This window comes from Hesperophylax consimilis, chromosome 27, assembly GCF_061612785.1.
Source record: "Hesperophylax consimilis isolate HC1 chromosome 27, BYU_Hcon_1.0, whole genome shotgun sequence".
NCBI classification, from domain to species: domain Eukaryota; kingdom Metazoa; phylum Arthropoda; class Insecta; order Trichoptera; family Limnephilidae; genus Hesperophylax; species Hesperophylax consimilis.
This window is the reverse complement of record NC_142862.1, coordinates 12,515,612-12,541,519: the sequence shown is the minus strand read 5'-3', so window position 1 is coordinate 12,541,519 and position 25,908 is coordinate 12,515,612. Positions and strand designations below refer to the sequence as shown.

Sequence of the window (25,908 nt, the reverse complement as noted above, 5' to 3'; positions counted from 1 at the left end):
CCCTACGTATATCTGATCATATACCCTGATAAAATCTTCGCGAAAGAAATATTTTAACGCGGTGCAAACCGGATTCAAGTTTCCTTGGTGGTGTTTTAAATAAAATGATATAATGTTTACGATTCTTCGCACGTAATTATAAAAGGCTTTTTCCAATTAGATGCTCGCCAGATAGTAGAGATGGAAGAACTGTAGAGAAGCTGTAGCATGAAGAAAAAAACAATTTCGCCATATGTAGGTAGGTAGGTATTACACTGTACAGTGTTACAGTGAGAACTGCACCCTTTGTCCGAACCCAGCGGAACTAAGCGGAACATCTCCAATTGGCCAATTGAGGCATGTTGTCAGGGCTGGCCCTGTGCAGGCCCAATAGGGATTTTCCAATAAGAGGTGTTATTTTGATATTCAATCGTAAAAGATCAATGGTTTCGTTGCTTGTGTGGCACATAGCGCCGTCTTGTTGAAAGTAAACGTTGTCCAGATCAATACCATCCAATTCCGGCCATAAAAAATCATTAATCATCTCTCAATAGCGCAATCCATTCACCGTAACTGTTGCTCCAGCCTCATTTTTGAAAAAGTAAGGTCCAATGACTCCGCCGGACCATAAACCGCACCAAACAATCACACGTTGAGGATAAAAAGGCTTTTCAACAATAACTCTTGGGTTTTCCGAGCCCCAGATGCGACAATTTTGCTTTTTGACGAAGCCACCGAGGTGGAAATGGGCCTCATCACTCAAGATGATTTGCATTTGATTCACTCAAGTGAATTTTAATCATTTCAATGCATTGTTGAAGCGTGTATCGTTCCATTTTTGTTAATGGCGTAGTTTCTACTTGTCAAATGTCAAAAAATGACAGCTTCAAAAGTAACATCTACCGAAATAGCGGGCTATTCAAAATAACACCTCTTATTGGAAAATCCTTTTTTTCACAAATAAATTAAGAAAAACTAACGATAATGGAGGTATTTTTATTTTATTTTTCTTTCATCGAATAATTTTTCTATAACGAATTAAAATGTGACATTTTCGATTTGCCACCAAAACGACATACCTGTTCATTTTTATTCGTTAATTCGCTGAGTTACCAGATATTGGCGGTTTTAATTTCGTAATGAAGTTGTAGCCAATTGGAACCGAATTATGAATAAAAATAATAAAATTACACATTTTCAGAAAATAATAAGAAAAATAAACATAATAAGAAAAATAAACATTAAATCCTCCACACATTTTTAACGGTATTCATAGTTTGTGAAATTACCCCATACGAGCAGTCCGCTCCGGGCGCTGACCTACAGATACCTAACAACCAATACAGCGCCCTTGGGGTTTTTACTAGCGCCTGGCACCTTTTGACTCAGGGCCGGTACTGAATGTTGTGATTCCAAAAGCTAAAAGGGGAGGGGTGAAGTAGAAGAAGGTAGGAAAGTACCTACCGTCAATTTGGTTGCCACAAACATAATTTGATTAGACACTTTTAAAAAACGGCTTAGATTTAACACCTAGAAATTGCTTGGGGCGGTTGGCGGTCATCGAAACTCTATTGCCGCTAGGAGCTGGTAAATCCTAAAAAGCGATGATTTAGGTGTTAGGTATTATCAGCACCTTGGCTTCTTGGCGCTTTGCTTGACTGCTTGCAAAGGGCCAGCCCTGTATATTAGATTAGGTTTCTGGTTATTTTAACGGATTTTCATCGTAATGCTGAAGGCTTCACAATTTTATAATACAAGACCTATCCTGACAACATTTAATATTTTTATAATTGTGATTTAATCTTCTTGTTGACACAGTTGATAAACTTCCGTTGTGAAATAATTGGGAATGGTGTTTTTATTTCATTTTATCAAGACTGTGTTATTTAAAAGTACCTACAAGTACAAGTCGGCAACAACCAGGGGAAAGAGTTTAAAAAATATTGTTCACACTTGAAATTTTACTGTGCACATAACGTTTTTCTGCATTGTTATTACTACCGGTGACCAGATCTGAATAGCCGGATACTTCGCAAGTTCTCTAATCTACCACTCAATTTTTAGTTGACATTTTTACTGCGGTAAAGATTTTAAATACAAAATCCCTTTTTTAAGGAAAAAGTTGTCTGGAGAAATTTCAAATTGTTTCCTTAAAATCTGTTAACACACTTAATGCGTTCAAATTGACAGCTACATCTTTAAAAATAATACAGTGGAACCCTCTTAAGAGGTTTTCCAAGGGACCGGCAAAAAAAAACTTCTTAAGCAGGAAAACATCTTAAGAGGGTTTTCAATTTTCTCTTAATTTTGTATCAAATTGACATCCAATCGAAGGATTTATAAATATTGTAATTGTATAATAGGTAGATGAAATGAAACATATGTTTCGTCTGCTTGCTACAAAAAGTTCACTTTAAGTTGATTTTAGACAACAAAAAAACTGCCTACTTATACCAAATAAATCTAAAGAAGATAAACTAACTTAAAATACCAAAAAAAAAACTAAAATGTTTATTACGAAAAGGGGGATGAAAGTGAAATGTAACAGCACAACCACCAACCACGAAACATAAACCCAAACTAAAAGTTTATTTTCATTTTCATGATAAGGAAAGATGTCTAAAATATTGACAAAAAGGATAGGAAAAGATGACAAAAGTCAAATGTTTCGTCCTAATGCTAGGTCCCATTTAATGTAGAGTGTCAGATTAAGTCAATTTTACAAAGTGTTAAAAATTTACACCAGTCAAAAAATATTAGTATTTTAGAGATTTCCCCGACACAGCAAAGTTATGCGATAATGGGCTCTAAATCCTGTAAAGGAAGACAATTTAGAGTCCATTATTTCATACATTCTGAATATGGAAATTCCCGTTGGACAATGGACAATGCTTGTTGATAATGGCATTTATTTTGCCAATATTAAACAAGTGGTTTTATTTTGAGACTGCATGATAACAAAAGAAACCCGCATGGCCAGGACACGAAGATGCCTATGTATTTACAAAGAGATAAGAAATTCTCCCGCTTAATTAATTTTATTTCGTAGAAGACTGGCCTCTGTAAAGCTGATGAAATCGGATAAAGCACAGTTAAAATTTACGTATTTGAAAAGGTATTCACCAACCAGCTCATTTCAAAATTTGATAAAGGCAATGGTTTGACTCTCTGTCGAGTTTGCTTACTACTACTACTACTACTTGACAGCTGGGTACAAATAGCAGGTGTTGATACATGTTCTTTTAGTAAAAGGTGTTTCTCCAAAATTTAAAATCAAATATTGCTTTAATCAAAAATTAAAAAAAACTGAATATAAGGTACTTTTAATCTTTTTATATTATATAGGTTTTTATATTATATAGTTCATTAAACACGTGTTTTCCACTGCAAAAAAATCAGTTGAATGAATTCTCATACAATTTGAAAATTAAAGAGAAAAACTTTTTTTTGCCAAAAATTTGCGTAAATTAAAATAAAATTGGCGCTTAACGCAACGGCCATATTTAAATTTGCAGATTCACGAAGTATGTAGTGATTTGAAATAATATAATATTGAAATGCAAACTTCGCGGCGCGGCGTTACCGGCATGGACAAGCCTCTCAGATGCAGATTTACGAAGTATTGATTAGAGATAAGACGACATTTTTCCGCGGAAATTGAAATTTCGCGGCCCCCAACATTATTTAAATAATTAAATAAAAATACGATTTGAGTAGATGTCTCCTTTTTCTTTTCAATGGATAACCATCCACATTGTTTATGCTTCTATCTCTATCGCACGCATTATGATTTATGTGAGAGTTGGAGATGCATACATTCAGAATAACAGTTCCGTCCATCTGACACAGCAACGTTATGCGATAATGGTCTTTAGAGAAGGGTATTTTAGAGCTCACTATCCCATGCTTATATTATGTATCTTGCATTTGGTTATTCCCAGTGGGCAATGGTCATTTTTCAAATCGGTGAAATGGGTTTTATTGAGATGCAGAATGACAACAAAGGAGCCGCATGGCGGAGCATAAAACGAAATGGTTATTTTTATTGGGCATTTTAAATCCTGACAATTATATTTTGTGCTGTAAAACTTTTTAAAAGGGTAATTATTTTGTTGGGGGATTATATTTTGGAACTTTTTAGGCGGGAAATCCTTTAAGGCGGGAAACATATTAAACGGGAAAAAAAGGCGTATTTTGTATGGGAATTTTTCGGGGTTGAAAAAACTGAACTTCTTAGACGGGAAAACATATTAAACGGGAACTTCTTAAGCGGGTTCCACTGTACATATATTTTATTGATTTTTTATACATAGTATCTATTTACCACACCCCAATATAACACTATTAGGCGAAATTAAAGCCTCCCTTAGTAATACGACTCCATAAACTGAAGGTATAGTTAGTGTTGGTCCATTTAGTTATGTTTTATGTGTTTATTACATTAAAAAATATATGTTTTTATTTTCGCACAGAAGCTTCCGCATATCCAGTGCGATACATGTAAGGATATATTACCCGTTTAGTTCCACGGTTTTAGTATAATCCTTTTAATAAAATACTCTTACACACAAAAGGTTAGAAGTTGAAGATAGGGAAGACTTGGTCCACATTTTTAAAATACATTTATATATAGTTGGAACCATTACCAAAAGATTGATATAAAATATTTAAACAAAATTATAGAACAGCTATGTCTATGCCATTTAAGTAGGACCGGTGTAAATGAAAATGAGTAATTTCACGAAAATTAAATAATATTATGTAATGAGTATACTTACTGCAATTTCGTGGTAGATACTCTCAAAACGCCTTGGTGCAATACTATGTTGCTTTAAATGGCTTTAGCCGTATTTGGTGACTCCTTTCAACCTCAGAAACACGTATAATGCTATAGTCCCACTGGTTCCTAGTATTCACATTAAAAATATAGGTTTTTTTTAATGGTCTGAGGCCTTAGAATGGCTCGCAGACATAGACGTCCCCCTCTGACCCCCCCCACCATACGAAAGAAGAATGTGGAGAAGCCTCGCTGTGGTGCTGCAACTCACAAGTTTCAACTCGTGAAAAAGAAAGAGAAAAAATAAAAAAAATATAAATATTGCATATTTTGATACAACTACTGCCATCTGTTGTCAAAGATTTCAAACGATTTCCATTGTAAAAATAATGGTTTATTTATGTTTCAATCTCTCGTAATCGAATATTGAGATCCCTACAAATCATTTCATTTTTATTCAATGAAGAAATTAAGTACTTATATAAAAAAGAATTTTTGTGAAATTTGCACCAAGTGGAGGCCGGGTAAACATCCTGGTAAAGCCGGGTTCCATCCTGGTGATTCCGGGTCTCCCTAGACAAACGTTTTCAAAACATTAAACATGTTTGAGCAAGAGTTTGGCTGTGGGAAAACCAAAATATCTGTACCAATGGGTATGGCCACGCCTCAATGTTTCATGTTTGCTCAAACATTGAAATGAAACATTGCTTCAAATGGCTTAAGCCAAGAGATATAACAAAAAAATATATAAAAACTACACGCATTTTGTTATACAAATGTATTAAAAACGTTAATGTCACCTAACTTTTTTATCGTTTCATACAAAAATAATTAATAAAAAATTCACAAACTTTCTTAATTTTTTTTTTCAAATTGAATTCGAAACTTTTGGTTTCATAAAAGTGTACATTAAAATACTTCTGTAGTTAACTTCAAGAGTTGAAAATAAAGCATTGTGTTTTCTCTTTCTAACACTGTTTATTTCGGTTCCATGATAACTCAACACAGTGACAATTCAACACACTTTTAAAAAGTGATATAAATTATTTAGAAACAATGAAAAAAAATTTTTTTTTAACCTTACCTAACCTACTTAACCCAGTTAATAAAGTTTTTGTTTCATCACTTTTCATGACTCTATATAACTTTTTAAAGATGTGATGAATTATCATTGTGATGATTTATCCGGTCACCGTTTAGATCATATTTCTAACCAAGACATTACGAGAGATGGAACCATTTCTATAAGACCATTTGAGTCAATCCCAAAAGCGAACAAATTAGCCTGAAGACTTAAGGGTAAACGTAATGTACAATTGTTACATTCTACACGTTCATAGATGGCATAAATTGAATTATTTTATGAATATTTAATTTTTATTCCGACAAAACTATTTATTCATATTCTAATTGCATATGTACGTGCGCAAACAAATAATTTGTCTCAATATTTTAAAGCATAACTTGCAAAAAGTGTATTTTCATAAAATAATCAATATAATGCCATCTACGATGGCGTAGATTATAAGCATTCTTGACCATAAGTGAACAGCCAGTTTCTGTAACCTAACCTAACCTAACCTAACCTAACCTAACCTAACCTAACCTAACCTAACCTAACCTAACCTAACCTAACCTAACCTAACCTAACAACAAAAAAACACATGTTTAAGACACATATAATTTATTGAAATATACAATTGATTATTTTTTTATACATAAAAATAATATTTTGAGTTAAGACTGGTAGTTGACATTTCAGGCATGTATTGTGAAACCCCATTAAATAAATTAACTCATTATTTATTTTTTTAATCAAATTTTATCTTACACAAAGGTACATAAGTCATTTAAAACACAAAATAATAATAAAAATATAATATTCGTGGAATAATACAATAATAATATTACAATGAAAACAAAATGTAATTTATTTGGTAAATTGCTAATACTAAAGTGATTAAATAAATAAGCTGTCAAATTCATTTTACAAGTAAATCCATAAAACAGAAAATAATAACATAATTCATATCGTCGTTCAGCGTGCAATCATGCGAAACGAGAATGGGTTTTTTTTGTTTTAAAGACCGGTCATACGACAATGTTTTCACTTTTAATGCGATTTGATTTGTAATCATTTTATCTGAGTATGTTTATTGACAGAATGCCGAATATTTGCAAAATTGTTAATTTTTATGGATAATAAGTGACGCCGCTTCTAAGAACAATGCTGCATGTTAGTTTCAGATGTTCAATGATGGAGGACTTGCTAGCGGAGGAATTGAACCCACGACACATGGGACGAACCCGATGCATTTGCCCACTTAGCTACAAACCAGTATTGTATACCGAAGGACGATATATTAAAGAAAGAGATCTTATTTGAGTTTTAAACATTTCTCAAAAACACGTCCCAAAGTGCTCGATTACAGTTAATAGCATAGGATTTTATTACAATGCATACAAATTAAAATACATTGCACCAACTTTCCTAAGGATGGGAAGAGATACAAAAGATACAGCACTACAAATTTGTGAAAAATATGTTAAATGTTGATTTTCTGCAGTTTAGCTTATTCGCAGTCAAGAATTAACAAGTAAAAACTCACAAGGTTATGTCAGCCTTCCAAGGAACAGCATCGTAAAGCATTTGAAGATTGCACAAACCGTAGTCAGAAATGGTAGCAAATTAAACATACAGAAGAAATTGCAGAGTCCCTAAGTTTGTCATACGCAAAGACAGAATATAATGTATACTATGTAAAAGAAAATTGAATGTTATAGGACACAATTTTTTCGAATCCCCATTTTGAGTAATGAGATCGACAGCATTTAATTTCTTTTCAATTATAAAGTACATAATGAATCGATTCACTTAACATGTTTAATCAATTTATTCACATGTGTAGTGAATCAGAATGGAATCAATCACTTGCTTGAAGTGATACAATTGTCGTAGCAAATCTAAAATAAGTGAATCTCAGTGAATCAGAATGAATTGATTCAATTATATAGTGAACCCAAGTTAATTGACTCACTTGTATCAGAATGATGATTCAATTGGCGTAGGAAATCTAAAGGCAGTGGATCAATTAACCATTGTGATGAATTAATTCATAATGAATTGATTCAAATACATAGTGGAACCGAAAGAATTGATTCATTTGATCTAATGAATCGGAATGAAATGCATCAATTAACGTGGCGAATCCGAAGGAAATAATTTAACATTCACGAGGAATCAGAATAAATCAATTCAATTAATGTGGTGACTATGAGTGAATACATTTATTTAATATCATAAGTAAGGAATTGATTCAATTGGCATCCATTTAATGAATTGATTGACAAGTCCGCTGAATTTTACTCCTAAAATAAACTGTTAATTTAAATCAATATTTCAAAGATAGCCACTTCCAAAATTATGGTAAAATTATTATGTAATTGGAACAAGTAGTAGCTTTAATTTTGAGTTAATAAATACAGACAAGAATAGGTTATTCACGTAAAGTAGTCCAAATTTATGTATGTACCAGAAAAATATTGGAGGGCTATTTGTGAGTCACAGTGAGTACAGAAAGCAAGCTAAGCGAAGGGAATTTTTTTTTGATTTAAAGTTGTGTATTAATTTTTAAAAGAGGTCAAATATTTATTAGCACAGCAGGCTGCGAAAATATATGAACGTTGGTAAAGTGCGCTGCATCAGAAGAACTGTTTTGTTATTATTGGAGCTGAATGTAGCTGATTTTGGTGTTAATTAGAAAAAGTGTGGAGGACGATTTGTGACCGAGATTAAATGGAAATTTAGAGAAAGCCGTACAAAGCATTCGGTTGAATATAAAAAGGTATTAATTCTAATAATGTATACTACATTCGTCTGATACTTCTCGGTACAATAATTTAAGTGATGGTCGATTTTTGGCCAGGCAATGGGTAATGCATGATTATTGACCAGGCACAAAAATATTGGCCAGTCAATAATTAATGAAACCAATGAATAGGCAGCAATTAGTAAAAGTTTTAGGGAGGAAATAAATAATTAAAATATCGCTAAGGCAATAAATAATGATTGAAAAAATATGAATGGCCAGGCAATAATTTTGTAAAAACATCAACTAGGCAATAATATTTCTAGTTCCCATATTTTTTTTAAATTTGTTGTGTTCTATTAATCTTTCTTTCTTTTACAGGCATTTAATCTGTAACTAAACATTGCCTGGTAAAATTTACTCCAAGTAGATAGTTTCCTGATATTTGAAGGACAATCATAGTTCTAAACTTTGCCCAACTAATAATCTTCCCACATATCGACTAGGCAATGAGCATTCTAAACATTGCCTAGCCAATAATCACCAATTATTGAACAAGAAATCATTATTTTAAACATTGCCCAGTCAATAATCTCCCCATACATTGACTAGGAAATCAGCATTCGAAATATTGCCTAGTCAATTATCTTCAGACATCGGTTAGTCAGACAATCTTTCTCAACCTAACCAGTAATCTCTATGGTATTGGCCAGGCAATCATATTTCTAAACATTTCCCAATCAATAATCTTCTCATAAACGTGTTGATTCCATTATTGATCATATACATAGTAAAAAGATCTAACCATTATCAAGACCAATTCTATTTGAAGTCTGATAAGAAAACGTAAACATTGCCTAGTCAGATATAGCTAGGCCATCGTCATTCTAATCATTGCCTAGCCAATAATTATGCTAAACATTGCCTGGTGAATTAACGTCCAATATTAATGATATATTATTAAAATGGCCAAACCACTGTTGGCCACTCATTCTACTGCTAAATATTGGTTAGGCGATCAATATTCTTAACCTCGCCTAGCCAATGATCTGGCTGACCACGGCCAGGTAATCAGCAGGACAGGTCGGGCATGAGGCTGGGGTCTATTGACCACCGGATGGAGCCGTGGACGCAGACCAGAGACCACACATACGGAGTGAAGAATTCTTCTGGTTGATCTTCTTCGACATAGCGGAACTTTAGGTCAGGGAATTTCTGCAATAAACACAAAGAGGAATAATTTAATTAAGTAAATTAAGTTATTTCTTAGTTATAGCGTCCTTGATGTGATTTTTTTAAACAAGGATTGAAATAATCACACTAAACCTTATGATGACCGACAAGGTCTGGCCAGACCTGTTCGATTTTAAGTTGCGTAACTTTTTTTTACAGCTTGTTAGAATGAAACGGTTTAATGATGTCCTCAAAGTCGGTACGGCAAACGCAACGGGTACAGAAACAGCTCGATTTCGTATTTTGTAGCGGATTTTTTTTTTCTAAACTGTTTTCTTGTCGAAACCCTACAAATATTTGCAGGTAGTTGGTTTATGTGCTCCTGATTGAATACTCGATAGAACATGTTTTGAGGTAGTTGTTTTTGTCGCATATAAAATGGAATTGAGTTTTGAACCGTCCTTCGTGTGCATTATGCAATAGTGAAGGTAAAAAGCAACACCTAACTCATTAAATTGCAATGTTTTTATTACACATTCACCCACACACATACCCACAAATCCTAGTAAAAATAAGCACAGTTAAATTCACACCTGGTCATGCCTACCCCTAACGCTAAAGTATATATAAGGTCTGATCACAGACCTTGTTACATCACTTACCGCTTCCGGGATGGTGCCCATCAGAGGGTTAGTAATAATGATATTTGAATGATTTGTACAGGGCGGTTTTTTGTGAAAAAAATTCCTCTCTGTAATACGCCAATTAGTTGTTTGGAGACCACCAAAATCAAAGAAAATAAAATATCAAGTGGATACTGACCCTCAAGCGGTCGTTGGACCAGTGGTCAGCGGCCCTTGTGATGACTGCCAAAACCTCTGCTGCCCCTAAAGCGCCTTTCTGTTCCTGGGCGCGCTGCAGGCGTGCTGAGAAGTAGCCCACGACCTGTTGTACAAGAGAATGAAAAATTTATATCATAGATCATAGCCAAAATTGAATGCAGTAAAACCTACATAAATGTATAAGATTCGTATTTAATAATATGTAAATTTCATAAATGTATAAGATTCGTATTTAATAATATGTAAATTTCATAAATGTATAAGATTTGTATTTAATAATATGTAAATTTCATAAATGTATAAGATTTGTATTTAATAATATGTAAATTTCATAAATGTATAAGATTCGTATTTAATAATATGTAAATTTCAATGTAAAAACCACTGCAAAAGCAGGCGCCTATGTATTTCGCTTTTGTGTAACATTTTTCATAACGAAAAAGTCTTACCATTTCAATGTTCTGTATGAGATCATTGAGGTGCTGGTGGCCGCGATATCTCTGGAACAGCGCCCTCTTGTGGAGCAGCGAGTACACCAGGTGGATGTTGGAACGCAGCTGGCAGCTGACGCAACTGTTGATGATCTCCAGCACCATTCGCAGAACCTCCTCCACAACGGCTATGTCCTGCAGCTGTTGAAAAAATTATAGTTGGTGTGAGTTTAAGAGCCTAAAATGAGTATGGGGTTCGAATAAACTAGAACAGAAACACGCGCCACATTACCACACATATACTGTATCAAATTCACCGAATTCAAGAAGCAATGGCACTGATAATAATACAAAATAAATAATTTGAATCTTAGAAAGGTCATTCTGGAGGAGACTGGTACTAGAGCATGGTCGATGGATAAAGGATTTTTTCGATAATGTCGATAACTTTACTTCGTTCCCTAGCATGACTGCAGAAAGAACTGTGAAAGTCCTATTCAAGTTCTGTTATTATCCAAGTACTGTAAAACAACCGGCCGATGATTATGATGAATTTTAACTTTGAAATTTGATGAATTGTTCAATTTTTGTGACACAACCCATCATTAGACGTTATGCTAGATATACACGAGGAATAACAGAAAATGTTAATACATACATTATATTGAATCTAATAAAAGCGTGTAGAGTGCAATGTGGTCACATCATTTTTTTCTTCAATTTTTGTAGAAAGATTTTGAGTTTGGAGATGCTGCTCTTCCCCAAACTGAAAGAATCCTCGAAATCTTCTTCTCTTCTCTCACAAAGATCACCAAAAAGTCACGGACTGCCACTGGAATCTACAAGGAGCACATAATGTGTAAAGAGGTTACATGGTACATTATTCGTAACTCACCAGTTCCTCTGCAATTTCCTCGGTAAGCACTTCCTCTGGCTCCATGTCGAGGGCCACTTCTTGGTCAGCTTCTATAACGGTGGTCGTGGAGGGAGAAGCCTGTGGTCGGTGAACCCTGACAACCAGGCGGGTATGCTTCTTGGAAAGTGTCTCAAATAGCGACACTATCCGCTGGGCCACGTAGGGATGGAGGTTTCTAAACTCACCTGGAAATAAATACAAATACAAAATGAATACCAGAAAAATAGCATATCGAAAAACTAACCATCAATAACAAGATGCATAAAAATTAGACGGGTACACTTAGCAGGACTATCGAAAGGATGGGAGATAGCTGAATATAAAAGAGGTTTCATTATAATAAACCTGCAGGACGTAGGAGTGTTGGTAGAGTATTATAACTAAGGTGGCTGGACGGAGGGGAGATGAACACAATGTCCTAGGGTGCATATGGAACTAAAGGGAGACAGCTGAGCCGTTTCCTAAAGGCGAACAGGACTAATTTTAATCAATTCCTTAGTAAGGAGTAGACTTGAAAGTGATCAGTAATTTGGAGTCCACACCAGGTAAAGCATTCCCTCACTTTGGAAAGAAGAAATTTATGGCTACTATCAGTGGCTCTATCCTACCAACTTTCTTTTGGAATGAACCATCTACGGGTCAGAAGTGATCTACACATTTCTTCAGAGTGATTCGCAGATGTGTATGAAAAATCGGTGACTATCATGGACAGCATTCATTTCCATATTCCCCAAGGTCATATCTGCACCGACAGCCACAGACTGTTCTACCTCCCAGCCTGCAGGACCAACATGCCAATGGTCATGCTGGTGGGGTGAGCAATTTTGCTGCTGAACAGAATCAATTTCAATATCGACGTAATTAGCATCAATGAAGCTGGCTTTAAAAGGCAAGCTCTGTTAGTATAGTTGATACCTACTTTATATATATTCAAGAAACGCTCCTTTACAAATTTATTTAAATAATAATTTCAATTAAACTAGAGGGTTATTTTTTTAAATATGCTTTTTGCAAGTTGTGCTTTACAATAATAAGACAAATTATTATCGGTGATTCAATTCAATAATGTATTTGTATACCTCTCTCGAAAGAATTGAGTTATGATAGGAACAAAACCATATTCATATTGCATATGTACGGGGGCAAACAAAAAAATCTTAATATTGTAAAGCATAACTTACAAATCGTGGATTTTAATAAAATAATTAATAAAATAATTAAATTAACGCTATCGACATGTTCATAGTTAATTTAATAAATTTATTAAAATACATTCAGTCTGAATAAACACTGAATTCTTTCAAGAAAGGCATACAAATACAATATGGTATTGGTGATTCACTCCAGAGAATGTCGCGTTTAACCTTAAGAACAAAGGAATGTTTACCAAATGCTAGATATAGGCCATTCATGAATTAAGGTAATTATACATTAAAGTTTGAAATTTTTTTTAAATCGTCTAATAATCTGTACATTAATGAAAATTAAAAAAACTCTGGACAAAAGAAAAGCGATAAAAGAAAAGATTTTATATATTGTTGCAGAGGTGTTGAAATTTAAAAAGGTTCAACGAATACCAGGAAAAAAGATTACTCACTACTCATATTAGCCAGTGCGGCCAGACAGTTAGTGTGGAGGTATTTGTCCCGCGAGCGCAGCATGTTAAACTGGATAGTCCTTACGATGACCAGGATAAGGAGACCGCCGACTGTGATCTCGGGAATGGAACGCTCCGTATACCAGGTTATGTTCTTGAGAATCTAAAATAATTTTTAAAAAAAACACACAGATAACCAATTTGTCAATGTTCTTTACAAAGGATGTAGAGCTAGTTTTAAAACAATCATTAATGATATTTATTGTTTTTTCTATTTGTCTGTTTTGTATGGATACCAGGGGGTCTAGCACGCTCAAAACGATAACTTAATAATATTGGATCGATAGGCTTAACTTCCGATGATTTTATATCAATATCCTAAGTACAGTTGCGCTGTCGATAGCCAAACTGATATTGCCAAAAAATAAATAAGAAAACATTTTGCAATGGCAACACTGGTGGATCGGTCTGTGGATTGAAATTCCTAAATGTCAAATGGGTACATAAGTTAATTATTTAATGAGTTCTTTAGATACTATAATTTCGTTAATCCAACTTCATTCGTGATTAATTGACCGCGTATACCATTTCTTTCAATTCTTAGAGCTACATAGCCAGTAATTCTGCATTACGAATTACATTATTAAAAAACGTTGTGCATATTGACAGCTTATATGACACCATGTAGGCCGTGCTAAAGGTGGCGGCTTTTATCTACCGACTGTCAGAATCATATGCTGACCGTGTTCGCAAATAATGCCAACTGACCATAGTAAATACCTAGAGGCTAAACCGAACATTAACACGGAAGAAAAAAGGCATTTGAAATGTGAATATATAAGGGAACCCTCAAAATTACCATGATAAAAATAACTTACTGTTTCATGTATTCCCTTGTTGAAATTATCATCTTCTGACAGTATTAACAGCACTATGAGAGACATGTAAATATGGTGTGAGCTACTGCTAGGTGCATCGTACAATGTCTTCATTATGGGCACAACCTGAAACAAAAAATTACAATCATTAAAACACTGTAAAACTGTTTTTTATGTGAATTCCATACAAGAGTACCAATCATAGTCAGTGGGATTATGACATTGCCAATTGAGATTGAAGGGAGTGGGAGGGGAATGAGATGGGGAAGATGAAGGTTGGGAAATACCTGGCTAATTAGATCTGGTCATCAAACACAGTGGCTAAAGCCATTTGAAGCTACTTTTTGATTCTCAATGGCGGTCCTTCACTAGGGCGATACTGTGAGTATCTACCACAAAGCTATTCTTCTTCTGGTACTCCACTGATAATCCGAAGGGAAGGATATGCGAAATAGGAAGGTAGGGAAGTACCTGGCTATTCAGATTTGATCACCAAACACGGCCAAAGCCATTTAAATGGTCATATTGCCTACCACTATTCTTAAAATGTTATCTAATGGCTGAAAAATGTCAGTATTCACAACTTTGCTATGTTAATTCCACCATTGCTACTCACCAACGTCTGCAGATCGGGTCTGGCCAGCAAGTACCCGCGGAAGTGCAGGTTCCTGTGCAGCAGCAGGTAGAGCAGCAGCGTCACATGCTCTGCGTCGGCTGCCTTCCCCGTGGCCTGGTACAGGGCCCCAAATTCTACCCCCAGGGCTCCGGCCTGCTGGACATCTGGAAATTTATAAAATTAATCAAAGCACAGGACATTTTGTCTCATTATTAAATATTAATATAATGTAGTTGGTTTAAACTGTTTTTGTTCATTTAGGATCCGAAAGGGGGTCATTAGAGTGCCCCATAAAATAGCGAAGCGATTGTGTCTATCAATATTCCTTTTGCTCTTTCCAGTAACACTCAGTTATTACGTTACCGTTTTAAATGGACGTCTCGTCTTCAATCATTAATTAATGCAAATTATTATAGAGTACAAGTGTGATGTAAAAATACAACTTATATATTGCAAAAAATTCTCGTTTGGGGGAAGTGTATTATCACATCTTTGAAGCAGGAGTGTTAAAAAGAGAACATTTGAATGTATTTGTGCACACCAAAAGTGATTCAAACTGGTTCAAAATAGTTTGTAAACTCTCGCACGCGGTCTCTTCTCACCCCGTAGTAGTCCTATGTCGCAGTACACCACTACACAAGCAAGAATCTCTTAACCTGCAACATTGAATCTACCAGGTGCACAGAATGCTTAAAGAGATCAAACAGAATAGGCCCGAAGAGTCTCACCTTGGCATGAAAAAAGCGCCTCCCTGTAAAGGTTGGAGCTGGGAGCGTGGTTGGCCAGCACGAGGATGAGCAGGCAGGCCTGACTGGCCATGGGCCGGGTGGCACGCAGGGTCGTCATATCGGCGGGTTCGGCGCGCCACGAAGAGCCGGACATCAGCGACCATATGCTGGCTGAAACCGCACAAAAAGCATTAAAAATTATTCACACTGTAATATTGAAACATTTTATCGGGTTATGGCTTTCTGCTGGTTCCTTTCCTCAATAATTCGATCTCCTTCCCCTTGTAGAGCCTACTGACATCAAGCAAGAAGAAAGAAGACAAAACAGAAGAGCCCCAACTGCCCGGAGCTAGTGGGATATATTTATATATACAGGAAGTGCCTATTGAGATCTGGTCACTAAACAGGGCTACTGGCATTTCAAGCAATGTTTTGACTTTGAAGTATCTACCACTTTGGATCTAGACTCCCGGTTCTCATACATACAGAGGCGGGCATTCCATATTGGCACATAAGCACTACCTACCCTACCGTACTCACATAATAATATAAAATTATGGTAAGAAATTAATCCACATTTTCAAAAATATGCGTAAAGTCGAATCGCATGCGCAGTATTGACCACCCTTATATATGCAACATGTTAAAAATAGGAATTGAGTATGCAAAATGATGCACATTTTTTCACATCGAAATGTTAACCGTATTCTACACAAAAAAGTATAAGTAGGCGTAATTCGCATTCAAAGGAAGATTCATTCATCAAAAAACCGTGCCTTTCGGTACAAATCACAAATGTAGCAATCAGAGCCATCTACATTACATAATAGGATAATGTGCTTCCACTGCTGTGCCCACATGATGCATGGGTGGGGTCTTAAAGAGTCGGCGATGTGTAAATGCGGTCTGGTGCAGACCACCGAACATGTGGTCAACGAATGCCCGCTACATTCATTCCCCACAGGGATTGATAAGATCAGCAGAGCGACACCTGGGGCCCTATAGACTGGCTCACAGACCTAGATGTCCCCCTCTGACCCCCCAACCATACGAACGGAAAAAAAGGAGTGCCCTTTATTGGTATCTTTATTAATTTGTTCAACTTTAGTAACTAAATAAAAATCACGTTATGTTGGCTTTCTTTCAGTGCTGTTGAAAAAAATATGAATTTTCTATTTATCCAGTAATTGGCTGGTAATATGTAGAGATGAAGCTATTATTTGGATATTTGATGTGGCACGTTATTCCAACTAACATGGGCTAAAGCTAGCAGCTTAGCCATTCTCAGCGAAAACCTACTATGTCTGTGGTAAATTTATTAATATCAATTAATTCACCGTTTTTCCTACCCTACCCTTATAATAATTTTTGATTTTATATTTTTGTACAAAATTATAAATTATCTGTTGGATAGTCCAGACATATTAATGTAGATTCAATTTCATGTGCCTACCATTAGATCAAGGTCCTCTAGTATGTATTATTGTGACAATTATACCACAGTCTCAGAATATAACTCAGTTATAAATAGATTGCACACACTTGGGAACTTTTATGCTAAAATCGCAGATACTTTAATATTCCCCTCGTAAAGTATAAAGCTGCACTAATAACACATTTTAACGCCACTTATTTTAATGAGGTCACTTACATAACAGGCTATTGTCATTGCTTCTTTCTTTACTGTTATTTTATTTGTTATGTTTTAACTAAATTTAATTCTTCTCATCAAAATTTAATTCTGCACTATGTATATGTAAAAAAATTTAAAAAAACTTTGTATGTAAATGGCACTTGTGCCGTAAATTCTAAATAAATAAATGAAAACTCTGCATTACATCCATATCAGTAGGGGGGTTAAATTATGATTGTGGATGAATAAGAATGATGGAATACTAACAAGCCAGACCCAGCACGAGGCTGCCGGTGGCGGGTGGGGGAGGGGGTGGCGTCATGGCCGCCACATCCCGGAGAAGTGCCCGAATGAGCAGTGCGGAGTGCAGCGAATATCTACCGCCAAATATTGTCCTACAATAAAAAAATATACCATTAGTAGAAAAAAAAAGTATAGCCATCATATAATCAAAAACCTAAGCATAATATTTCTTTTATATATATTTTTAATATTCTTTTATCATGTAATATGGGGTTTATTTAAAATACTGAGTTGACATGTACCTGTATATCTGAGAGTTCTCAACACTGGACACAGGTCCGTGTGAGGGAGAGAATAGATGAACTGAGAGAAGGATGAGAAGAGTGTTGATAGCCTCGAGGTGAAGGTAATATGTGCTGTCACTGGAAACATAAAACAATATTATGAAAAGCCTTTTTTACAGTAGAAGAGTTTTAACTGACTGGAAGCTGCGGGAGTTTTTACTTATCCTTAATCAGATCTAACCTCTTACAGTGATTTTTTTTTGGGGTATTATGCCGTGTTGCGCTAACTCCTTCTTTAGCCAACGTTTCGGACAGCATTGCAGTGTCCATCATCAGGGCAGATGTGTAATTACAATTACAATATTAATATTAATATTCACCATTTCAATAAGAAATTAAGTAAAAAAAAAATATATTAACAAAAATCATTTTCAAAACTCACGTGACGGGAACATCAATGATGACACCAAGTAGCGCATCAATCAGCATCTCCACAGGTCCGTTCTGGTACTTGCCCGCGGTCTGGGATTCCCCATCCTCAACTTCGGAGGCAGTTCCATTCCGTACCTGATCGTGACTACCCTCGGATGGCTCCGAAACCTCATGGTTCGAGAGCGATGATGGCACAGTACTGGGGTTGCCGTTGGCGTGATCGGATGCATTTAATTTTGGCAGGGCCTGGATATAAGATGGTATATTAGAATGGACGTATGACTCAAGATAGGAAAAAAAAATTATAGGTTGCGTAAATAGAGTTGCCCTGAAAAACACACACTTAGGATTGTGCGGATTTGTATACACTTCTGACAGTGAAGTCCTTGTAAAACTTCACTGAAAAACAGTCTTTTATGTCGCTTGAACCTACTTATTAAGCAAAAAGGGGACAAGTGTACAATTACGGTGTTTGAAAAGAAATTATTCGAAAAGTTTAACATTTTTTTTAAAATTTGATGATCTATCCGAAAAAAATTTTTTTATTAAATTTTTAAATCTTCTAAAATGTTGGTCAATAACAAAGTGTATAATAAATGAATACTAACTCCATGATTATGCTCCGGCTCCCAGCAAGAGTACATGTGCTGCCGCAGAGTGGATTCGTCCACATTCTCTACCAGATACTTAGTCACGCAGCGAACCACGAATAATGCATTCAACGTCTGCCACGATAGGATAACGCTGGAAAAAGAAGAAAATAAATAAACCATAAGGTCAGGTACAATACATCCCTCAGAAGCATATGTAAAAGGAAAATTTCGCTAAATACTTTTAAATAACATCTTAACTGACTGAATTAGGTAAATAAGAAAAAAAAAAAAAAAAAGAAGAGCAAAAATATGAAACAATACAAAAATATATTAACACTTTAATAAAGTCGAGCATTTTAATTAATGTAACACTTTTTCACTCTGTTTACGAACCTCTCGTGTGATTTTTTTTTCCTGGAATTTTTTTCTTATTATCTTAACGAGTAGATGAACGTTTAAGCTACACACTCATAGGCAATTCATATGAGGAATGCGGGTGCGAAGGGAGGAAACATCACCCGTGCCGCCCTGATGAGGCAGGACGGGCGAATAATCATAGATTTCGCAATATTCTAATGAGACATATTATTATGTGGTCACTGTAATACTTACTTCTCCGAGTCAGGAGAAGCTAACAAGTCGGTAGCCCGGGTTATGAAGACCTGCACCAGAGAAGCAATGTTCCCCGACTGATGGTTGTTGGTCAGCAGCTTGTCCAGGAAAGTGTCTGTTATTCTGTCCAAAGTGAGCTGTTCCTCGCTAGAAGACGTGTGATATATTATTAAAAGTGTAGCATGAAATTAGTAGTGGGAAGGGTAAGGAGATGGAGTAGAGGAAGGTGGGGAAAGCCATTTCAAGCAAAGTTTCGATTATGAATGGTGGTCTTTCACCAGGGTGGCAGTAAAAGTATTTAAAACTCTAGAAAATGCCACAAATATACAATGAATATTATACCGGACAGCAGATGGATGTACCTAATAATTATTAAATAATTAAGAAAATGAATATTCTGATATCACACATTTTACGATGCCGAATCCTTTGAGGCTTATCTCACACGGTGAGTCATATACATGTGTACCTTACACGTGTCATATCGCCAGTTCAAGGATGAATTACTGACAAAACTGTGGGACCTTAGTAATTAATTTTCGGCGCTATAACGCATTGTAATATTTCTGTTTAGATATAAGAATAATTGATACATATTAACACGTGTAGAAACTGTATTTTAACCCAATAAATACGCAAGCAACTGGCCCAACCAGTCAGTTGTCCGACGACATTCGCAAGTTGTGTTTCATTGCAAATCCTTACCCAAGGTACATCCGAGAGGAAACCGGCATTTTACAGTCAATGTCACTGGCGTAGGTGTCCAGTACAAATATATTGTTTTTAAATATTGAAGACAATATTAGTGATTTTTAAACGAAAATCTGAAACAGAAAAATCAGAAAAGGAAACGGTCACATCTGGGACTCGAACCCAGGACCCTTGTCTTTCCGGGACAATGCTCTACCAACTGCGCTAAGGGGTCCCATTAGCGCAGTTGGTAGAGCATTGTCCCGGAAAGACAAGGGTCCTGGGTTCGAGTCCCAGATGTGACCGTTTCCTTTTCTGATTTTTCTGTTTCAGATTTTCGTTTAAAAATCACTAATATTGTCTTCAATATTTAAATATTACAATTTGAGGTTTTACTCAATTAAGTTATTCCGAAAAATTAATATTGTTTTTAATTAAGAAATCATTGAATAAGACAAATCAATCAAATAAAATAAACTTTAATAGGTTATACCCATCAATGTTATGCTTAATCATTGAAGTAGAAGATAATACTAATAAATCTAAGCGAAACATGAAACAAACAAGATACACAAATAAAAAGGTAATGGGAATCGACAGAACCCAGGATTTCTGTTTTACCGGGACAACGCCTCTAAGATTACCATTCACAATTGAAACGTGGCTTGAAATTACTTTAGCCATGTTTGGTGACAAGATCTGAATAGTCAAGTACTTGCCAACCTTCCTATTCCCCATCTCCTTCCTACCCCCATTCCATTCAGCCTCACAACATGCCCCGATTGCGACAGTCCCACTGACTTCTGACCATTGGGAACTGTTGAGACTCTTGTGCGGTATTCACATAAAAATAAATTCCAAGAAACGAGGATGAGATTCCCCGTGATACATTCGAGGGAAGAACGTTAAAAGTAATACCCAACATTAAACCCATTATTGAAGGCACAGAAATCTATTTTACATGTTATCATGAAGAAACCTTTCAGATATTCAAAGAATTTAATGTACTAGATGTCCGACAAAAAAAATAGTAATCCATGTTCATAAAAATAAAAATAAAATGAAAACAGCCGAACACAAACATCAAACCAGAAGTAAAGGAAGGAATGACCTCTCCGTTCCAACAAGCAACAGAGCGGCTTATCAAAAAATATTCTCATATCTTGGTCCTAAAATATATAATAAAATCCCCTCTCAGCTGAAACTGTGTGAATTATCATACTTCGGTCCAATAGTGACAAAATGGTTGTTGGATCTAGGCAGGACTGATTCCGAAATGTTACTAAAAATGTAATTTGATAATTATTTATCACAAACGCCTTTATGTATCTTTTTTATGTATCTTTTTATGTATCTTTTATGTATCTTCGTTTTAACATACTTATTTTATCTAGTCTTAAATCCTGTATTCGTCTAGGATTACTTGAAACCTGTCAATTTGACTGTCCTAAAACGGGAATCCTTTCTAGTTGGACAGTCAAGAGAATAAAATGTAATCAATATTATAAAAAATAAATAAATTTAAAAAAAAAAAAACAAACTCATTAGCAGGCGGTGTCAGATGAAATGAAAGCAACCGCGGCCAAAAAATCCCAGCAGCCGGAAGGTGGTCCTTCCCGGCTAGCTCAGCCAGCAGCTCCGAGTCCTCCAGCTGGGAGAGGTGACTCACTCCACTGCCCATCGTGATTCTAAAATCAAAAGAAATAGTCCAATTAGCGTTGCTACAATAGACACCCGCCCATCAGGGAAAGGGGAAAAACCAAGTTGCATGGCGTTGCGGCATGACTCCCTTTCTGTAATTTGTCAAAAAATTTATCTGACAATGTCAGGGCCGGCCCTATGCTGGCGCAATTGGAGCGGTCCACTCGGGGTGCCGAAATGTCAAGGTGCCAAGGCACTGATAACACCTAACACATCACATTATTTTTCACAAAAACGGCGCTACACAAAAATACAAATCATCCAAATATTACAGATTACAGCGATCACCTACCTAGACGTCAACTGGTTTTGACAAGGGGCGCCAAAATTTTACGCCGCATTGGCTCAGGGCCGGCCCTGACAGGCAACTCGCATTGTAATATCACTATTTAGTCTTAAACTAACTAACCATCACGCCGTTTCACCGCAGGGGTAGGCAGAGAGGACGGACCGCCAAACAACTCGGTCTTGGCACACTCCTTGCCTCATTCACATTCATACATCGTCTCATACATACTCTTCTATTGTTCTGACTCTTGACCTGGCCCGACTCAAGTATCTGATTCACTTGGTCGTGCCATGTCTTCCTCGGGCGTCCCCGACTTCTGCTACCATTCACATTTGCATCGTTTATTCTCCTTACACTCCTTTCTTCGCTCATTCGCTCTACATGCCCAAACCATCTAAGCGTCCCTTTCTTGATCTTACTCATTACGCTTACATCAGCCTTGCACTCTTTGCGGATATCCACATTCCTCACACGATCATACATGGTTTTACCACACATACGCCTCAGGGATCTCATTTCAACAGCATTCAAACTACTTTCATCCTTTCTTTGCCAGTTCCATGCCTCACTTTCGTACATCAGGGTAGGTACCAGCACTCCATTGTGGACTGCTAACTTGGCTTCTTTGGACAATTTTTTGTTAGCGCCAACTGCGTTCAGTCCTCCATTAATGGAGTTACCTGCATTTACTCTCCTTTCAATATCTCTGTCAGCCTTCCCATCTCTCGTAAACATGCTTCCTAAATACACAAATTCATCCACCTACTTAGTTTTAGTCTTCGAAAATAAAATCTGCTTACGAATTACTAGTCCTTTTTTACAATGGCGCGCAATTGCTGGCTGCGTAAAAAACTTTACTATAAATCCCAAATCGGGTAAACAAAAGTTTGTGCTTGTATCCAAAATTTCGAAATTTTATAAAAATTTAGCTATTGGTGCAATCATAAACAAAACAAAAACAAGAGCATGAATGTACTGCATTTTATTCTTCCTTATTCAATGATGGCTTTGCGCAACTGATGTAAGTAAATACTACTGTAAAACTATTTGGTAAATATTTGGGATCGCTGGCCACGGCTAATACAAAATATTTTTAAATAAAACCTTTTGAGGTTAGGTTAGAATAGGTTAGGTTAGGAAAGGTTAGGTTAAATATAATAATAATAATACCTAAATAAATAATTCATGCTTTTTAGGTAGGCACTGTTTTGTCGGAGTTTTAAGTAACATTATATATATTTTTTTAAATTTATGTTATTCAATTGGCTCTAGCCGTTCGTTTTCTATCCAGGAATACCAATTGACAGAAATTATTTGAAATGACTATCTTCCCATACAACGAAAGCGAATTTTCATTTTACGTAATTAAAATTAAAAATTTCCCAACCCCAGTCAGTTTCTTATTATAGTAATTAACGTAAATCAAAAGGTTTTATTTCAAAATATTTCGTATTGGCCGTGGCCAGCGATCACGGATAATTGCCAAATACTTAAGTATGTTCTGCTCAACTGTCATATTCCTCAGGAATTCGGAGCTCTAAACACTAGATAACATTATTATTCACACTGTCAGATTGTAAAATACAACATGTTTACATATCCACATTATACAATACTGAAGATGCAAAGTCCATTATCAGTTTGTCATAATATTTTGTCATATTATCACATTAAGTTTAGTATAACTGTCCTCCTATTTTTTTCAATCGGTCTGAGTTTACCATTGAAATAAGCAATGTTTTTCAAATAAGGTGAGTAATTACATTGAGAAGCAATGAATACACTAGTACAGTTTTTAAAGCATGAACAGCCTATACCATAACAAACACCCAGCATCTTATTTGCTGGCTAAATAACCGGTCGATGTGTTTTGTTCAATTGGCTATGTCTATTTTTCTGTCTTATTGCATGTGTCCCTCATTTATTATCTCGCCATTCATTCATTCACTATTTTAATCACCTAAGCCACCATTATATGAAATGTACAATGATGTTTTAAGTCCGCATCGCTCTCCCTTTTCCCATGAACTTTAGAAAAAATGTTTTCATCCGAATACGTCGCCGAAATACAATGTATGTCAATGCTCTGTACTTACATGTGTCAAAGGTGTGAAATTTCATTGAAATCACCAGAAAGTGGTTGAAAGCGAACGAAACTCGTTGAATTTACGCTGTTTTTAGTAATAAAATAATATAATATCGCCACGAATCCGTCTCGCTGTCACTTTTGACAGTTAATGTTTTTCGAGCAGTCGCCTGTTTTATCGATAAAATGCGTGTTTTGAGTTTTCATGACAACTGGACCATAGATTCAAATAACTGCACATTTACTATTAAACACGGCTTTAACGGCTGCTATTGCTCTTTATTGTGTAACATTTGTTTTCTTTTGTGACTTTCTTTTGGTGCGGTGGTGATAGGACAAGGTAGAAACTCAAGGGCATTTGAAAAAGGTGCGACCATAGACAACATAATTGCACTCAGCAATTCATTATTTAGCACAAAAATACTATGTTAAAAATAAAAATGTCCTTGAAGAAGAAAAATATCGAAATGTTTCCTGAGGGCAAGTTTTATCTGACTAAAAAAATTAACTTTTACAGCTTATTTTCTCTAGATCTAACTTTGTAAGTGAAACTTGTTAATCTGAAAAGAAAAAACCCAAAATTTGTCAACTCAATAGACGCATATCATTATCAATATAAAACCAATTATTAGATAGACACTTGGTCCTTTCTTCCAACAGAGACATGGTTTCCAACATGAGAGTTTCGATCTTTAGTTTGTTGCGCTTAGTCCATGCTTAGTCTTTTGGACTAATGACTAAAATGGAAGTAGATTGCGAGATGTGTGGTGTGATCTGCTAGTTCCTATAGTCTCTCCAAGTTCATGTAGATATTGAGATATGTTTTTATCAAAATCTTCATCTCTGGGAATGTTTTCAGTTTGTGCCGCAGTATAAACCATAGGCAAGGCACAAACCATTCTCTAGATCGATATCTTCGGGCTTTTTGTAGGGGGAATTTCGTCATCATCATTTTAACCTTAACCATAAATGAACCACTCACTAGATCAATATCTTCGGGTTTTTCGTACTGAGCCATAAATAAACCACTCTCTAGATGACGGGTGTCAAAGATACGGCCCGCGGGCCGCATGCGGCCCTCGGACCCTATCAATACGGCCCGCGAGCCGTATGCGGCACTCAGGTCCCATCATTACGGCTCGCTACCACGTGACAATATTATGTCGCGGAGGACAGAACCGCACTCTTTCATTGTAGATTTTAGATATTCAGAGGACAGTCGATGCCTACGCGTGTTTAAAATTGCAAGCGATTGATTTACAGTGTAATTTCAAGAGACGCGCGCATCGGACGCGGTGCGCCGTGCACCGAGCGTGAGCGTAACCTTTTCTCTTACGCCGGCTGGTGGCGCTGGTCTGGTGCACGACTCGTACTCACGACGCCCCCTCCCCCCCGACCCCGCACCACAAGGGTCGCAGTTGCCGGTCGCCGGCGCAGTCAGGTTTAAGCCTTAGCATCGAGCGGTCGCGTCGAGTGTTTATATTACTTAAGTACTCATAGTTTGTTGTTCATTCAAGTTCTAATATTGGTACGTGGCATAATGTCGCAAAAACGTTAAGTTGATAGTGAGTGCAGAGTTTTTCAGACAAAATGGGAAAT

At 36.1% G+C, this 25,908-nt stretch overlaps 1 protein-coding gene across 1 annotated transcript; it reads right to left on the bottom strand.

The window, feature by feature from the left end:
* Window positions 1-7,852: 7,852 nt before the first annotated feature.
* On the bottom strand, window positions 7,853-24,455 carry LOC149410602 (dymeclin). Its single transcript, XM_089648446.1, has 15 exons — window positions 24,320-24,455; window positions 21,775-21,921; window positions 19,544-19,690; window positions 18,947-19,082; window positions 18,349-18,584; window positions 17,925-18,044; window positions 17,647-17,774; window positions 15,747-15,917; window positions 15,019-15,182; window positions 14,403-14,528; window positions 13,525-13,687; window positions 11,907-12,112; window positions 11,030-11,212; window positions 10,561-10,683; window positions 7,853-9,780 (listed from the first exon to the last, which is right to left on the bottom strand). The coding sequence occupies exons 2-15, from the start codon at window positions 21,912-21,914 to the stop codon at window positions 9,637-9,639; spliced, it is 2,187 nt and encodes a 728-aa protein (XP_089504572.1). The 5' UTR covers window positions 21,915-21,921; window positions 24,320-24,455; the 3' UTR covers window positions 7,853-9,636.
* Between the last annotated feature and the right edge of the window lie 1,453 nt (window positions 24,456-25,908).

What these genes read in the sequence shown, in the direction of transcription:
- LOC149410602 (XM_089648446.1), bottom strand. Translation starts at nt 21,914, where the DNA reads ATGGGCAGTGGAGTGAGTCACCTCTCCCAGCTGGAGGACTCGGAGCTG. An exon ending in GGCGCTTTTTTCATGCCAAG is followed by an intron (nt 15,183 to 15,746) that starts GTGAGACTCTTC and finishes ATAAATTTCCAG; the next exon opens with ATGTCCAGCAGGCCGGAGCC. An exon ending in CGCACTGGCTAATATGAGTA is followed by an intron (nt 12,113 to 13,524) that starts GTGAGTAATCTT and finishes ATTTATTTCCAG; the next exon opens with GTGAGTTTAGAAACCTCCAT.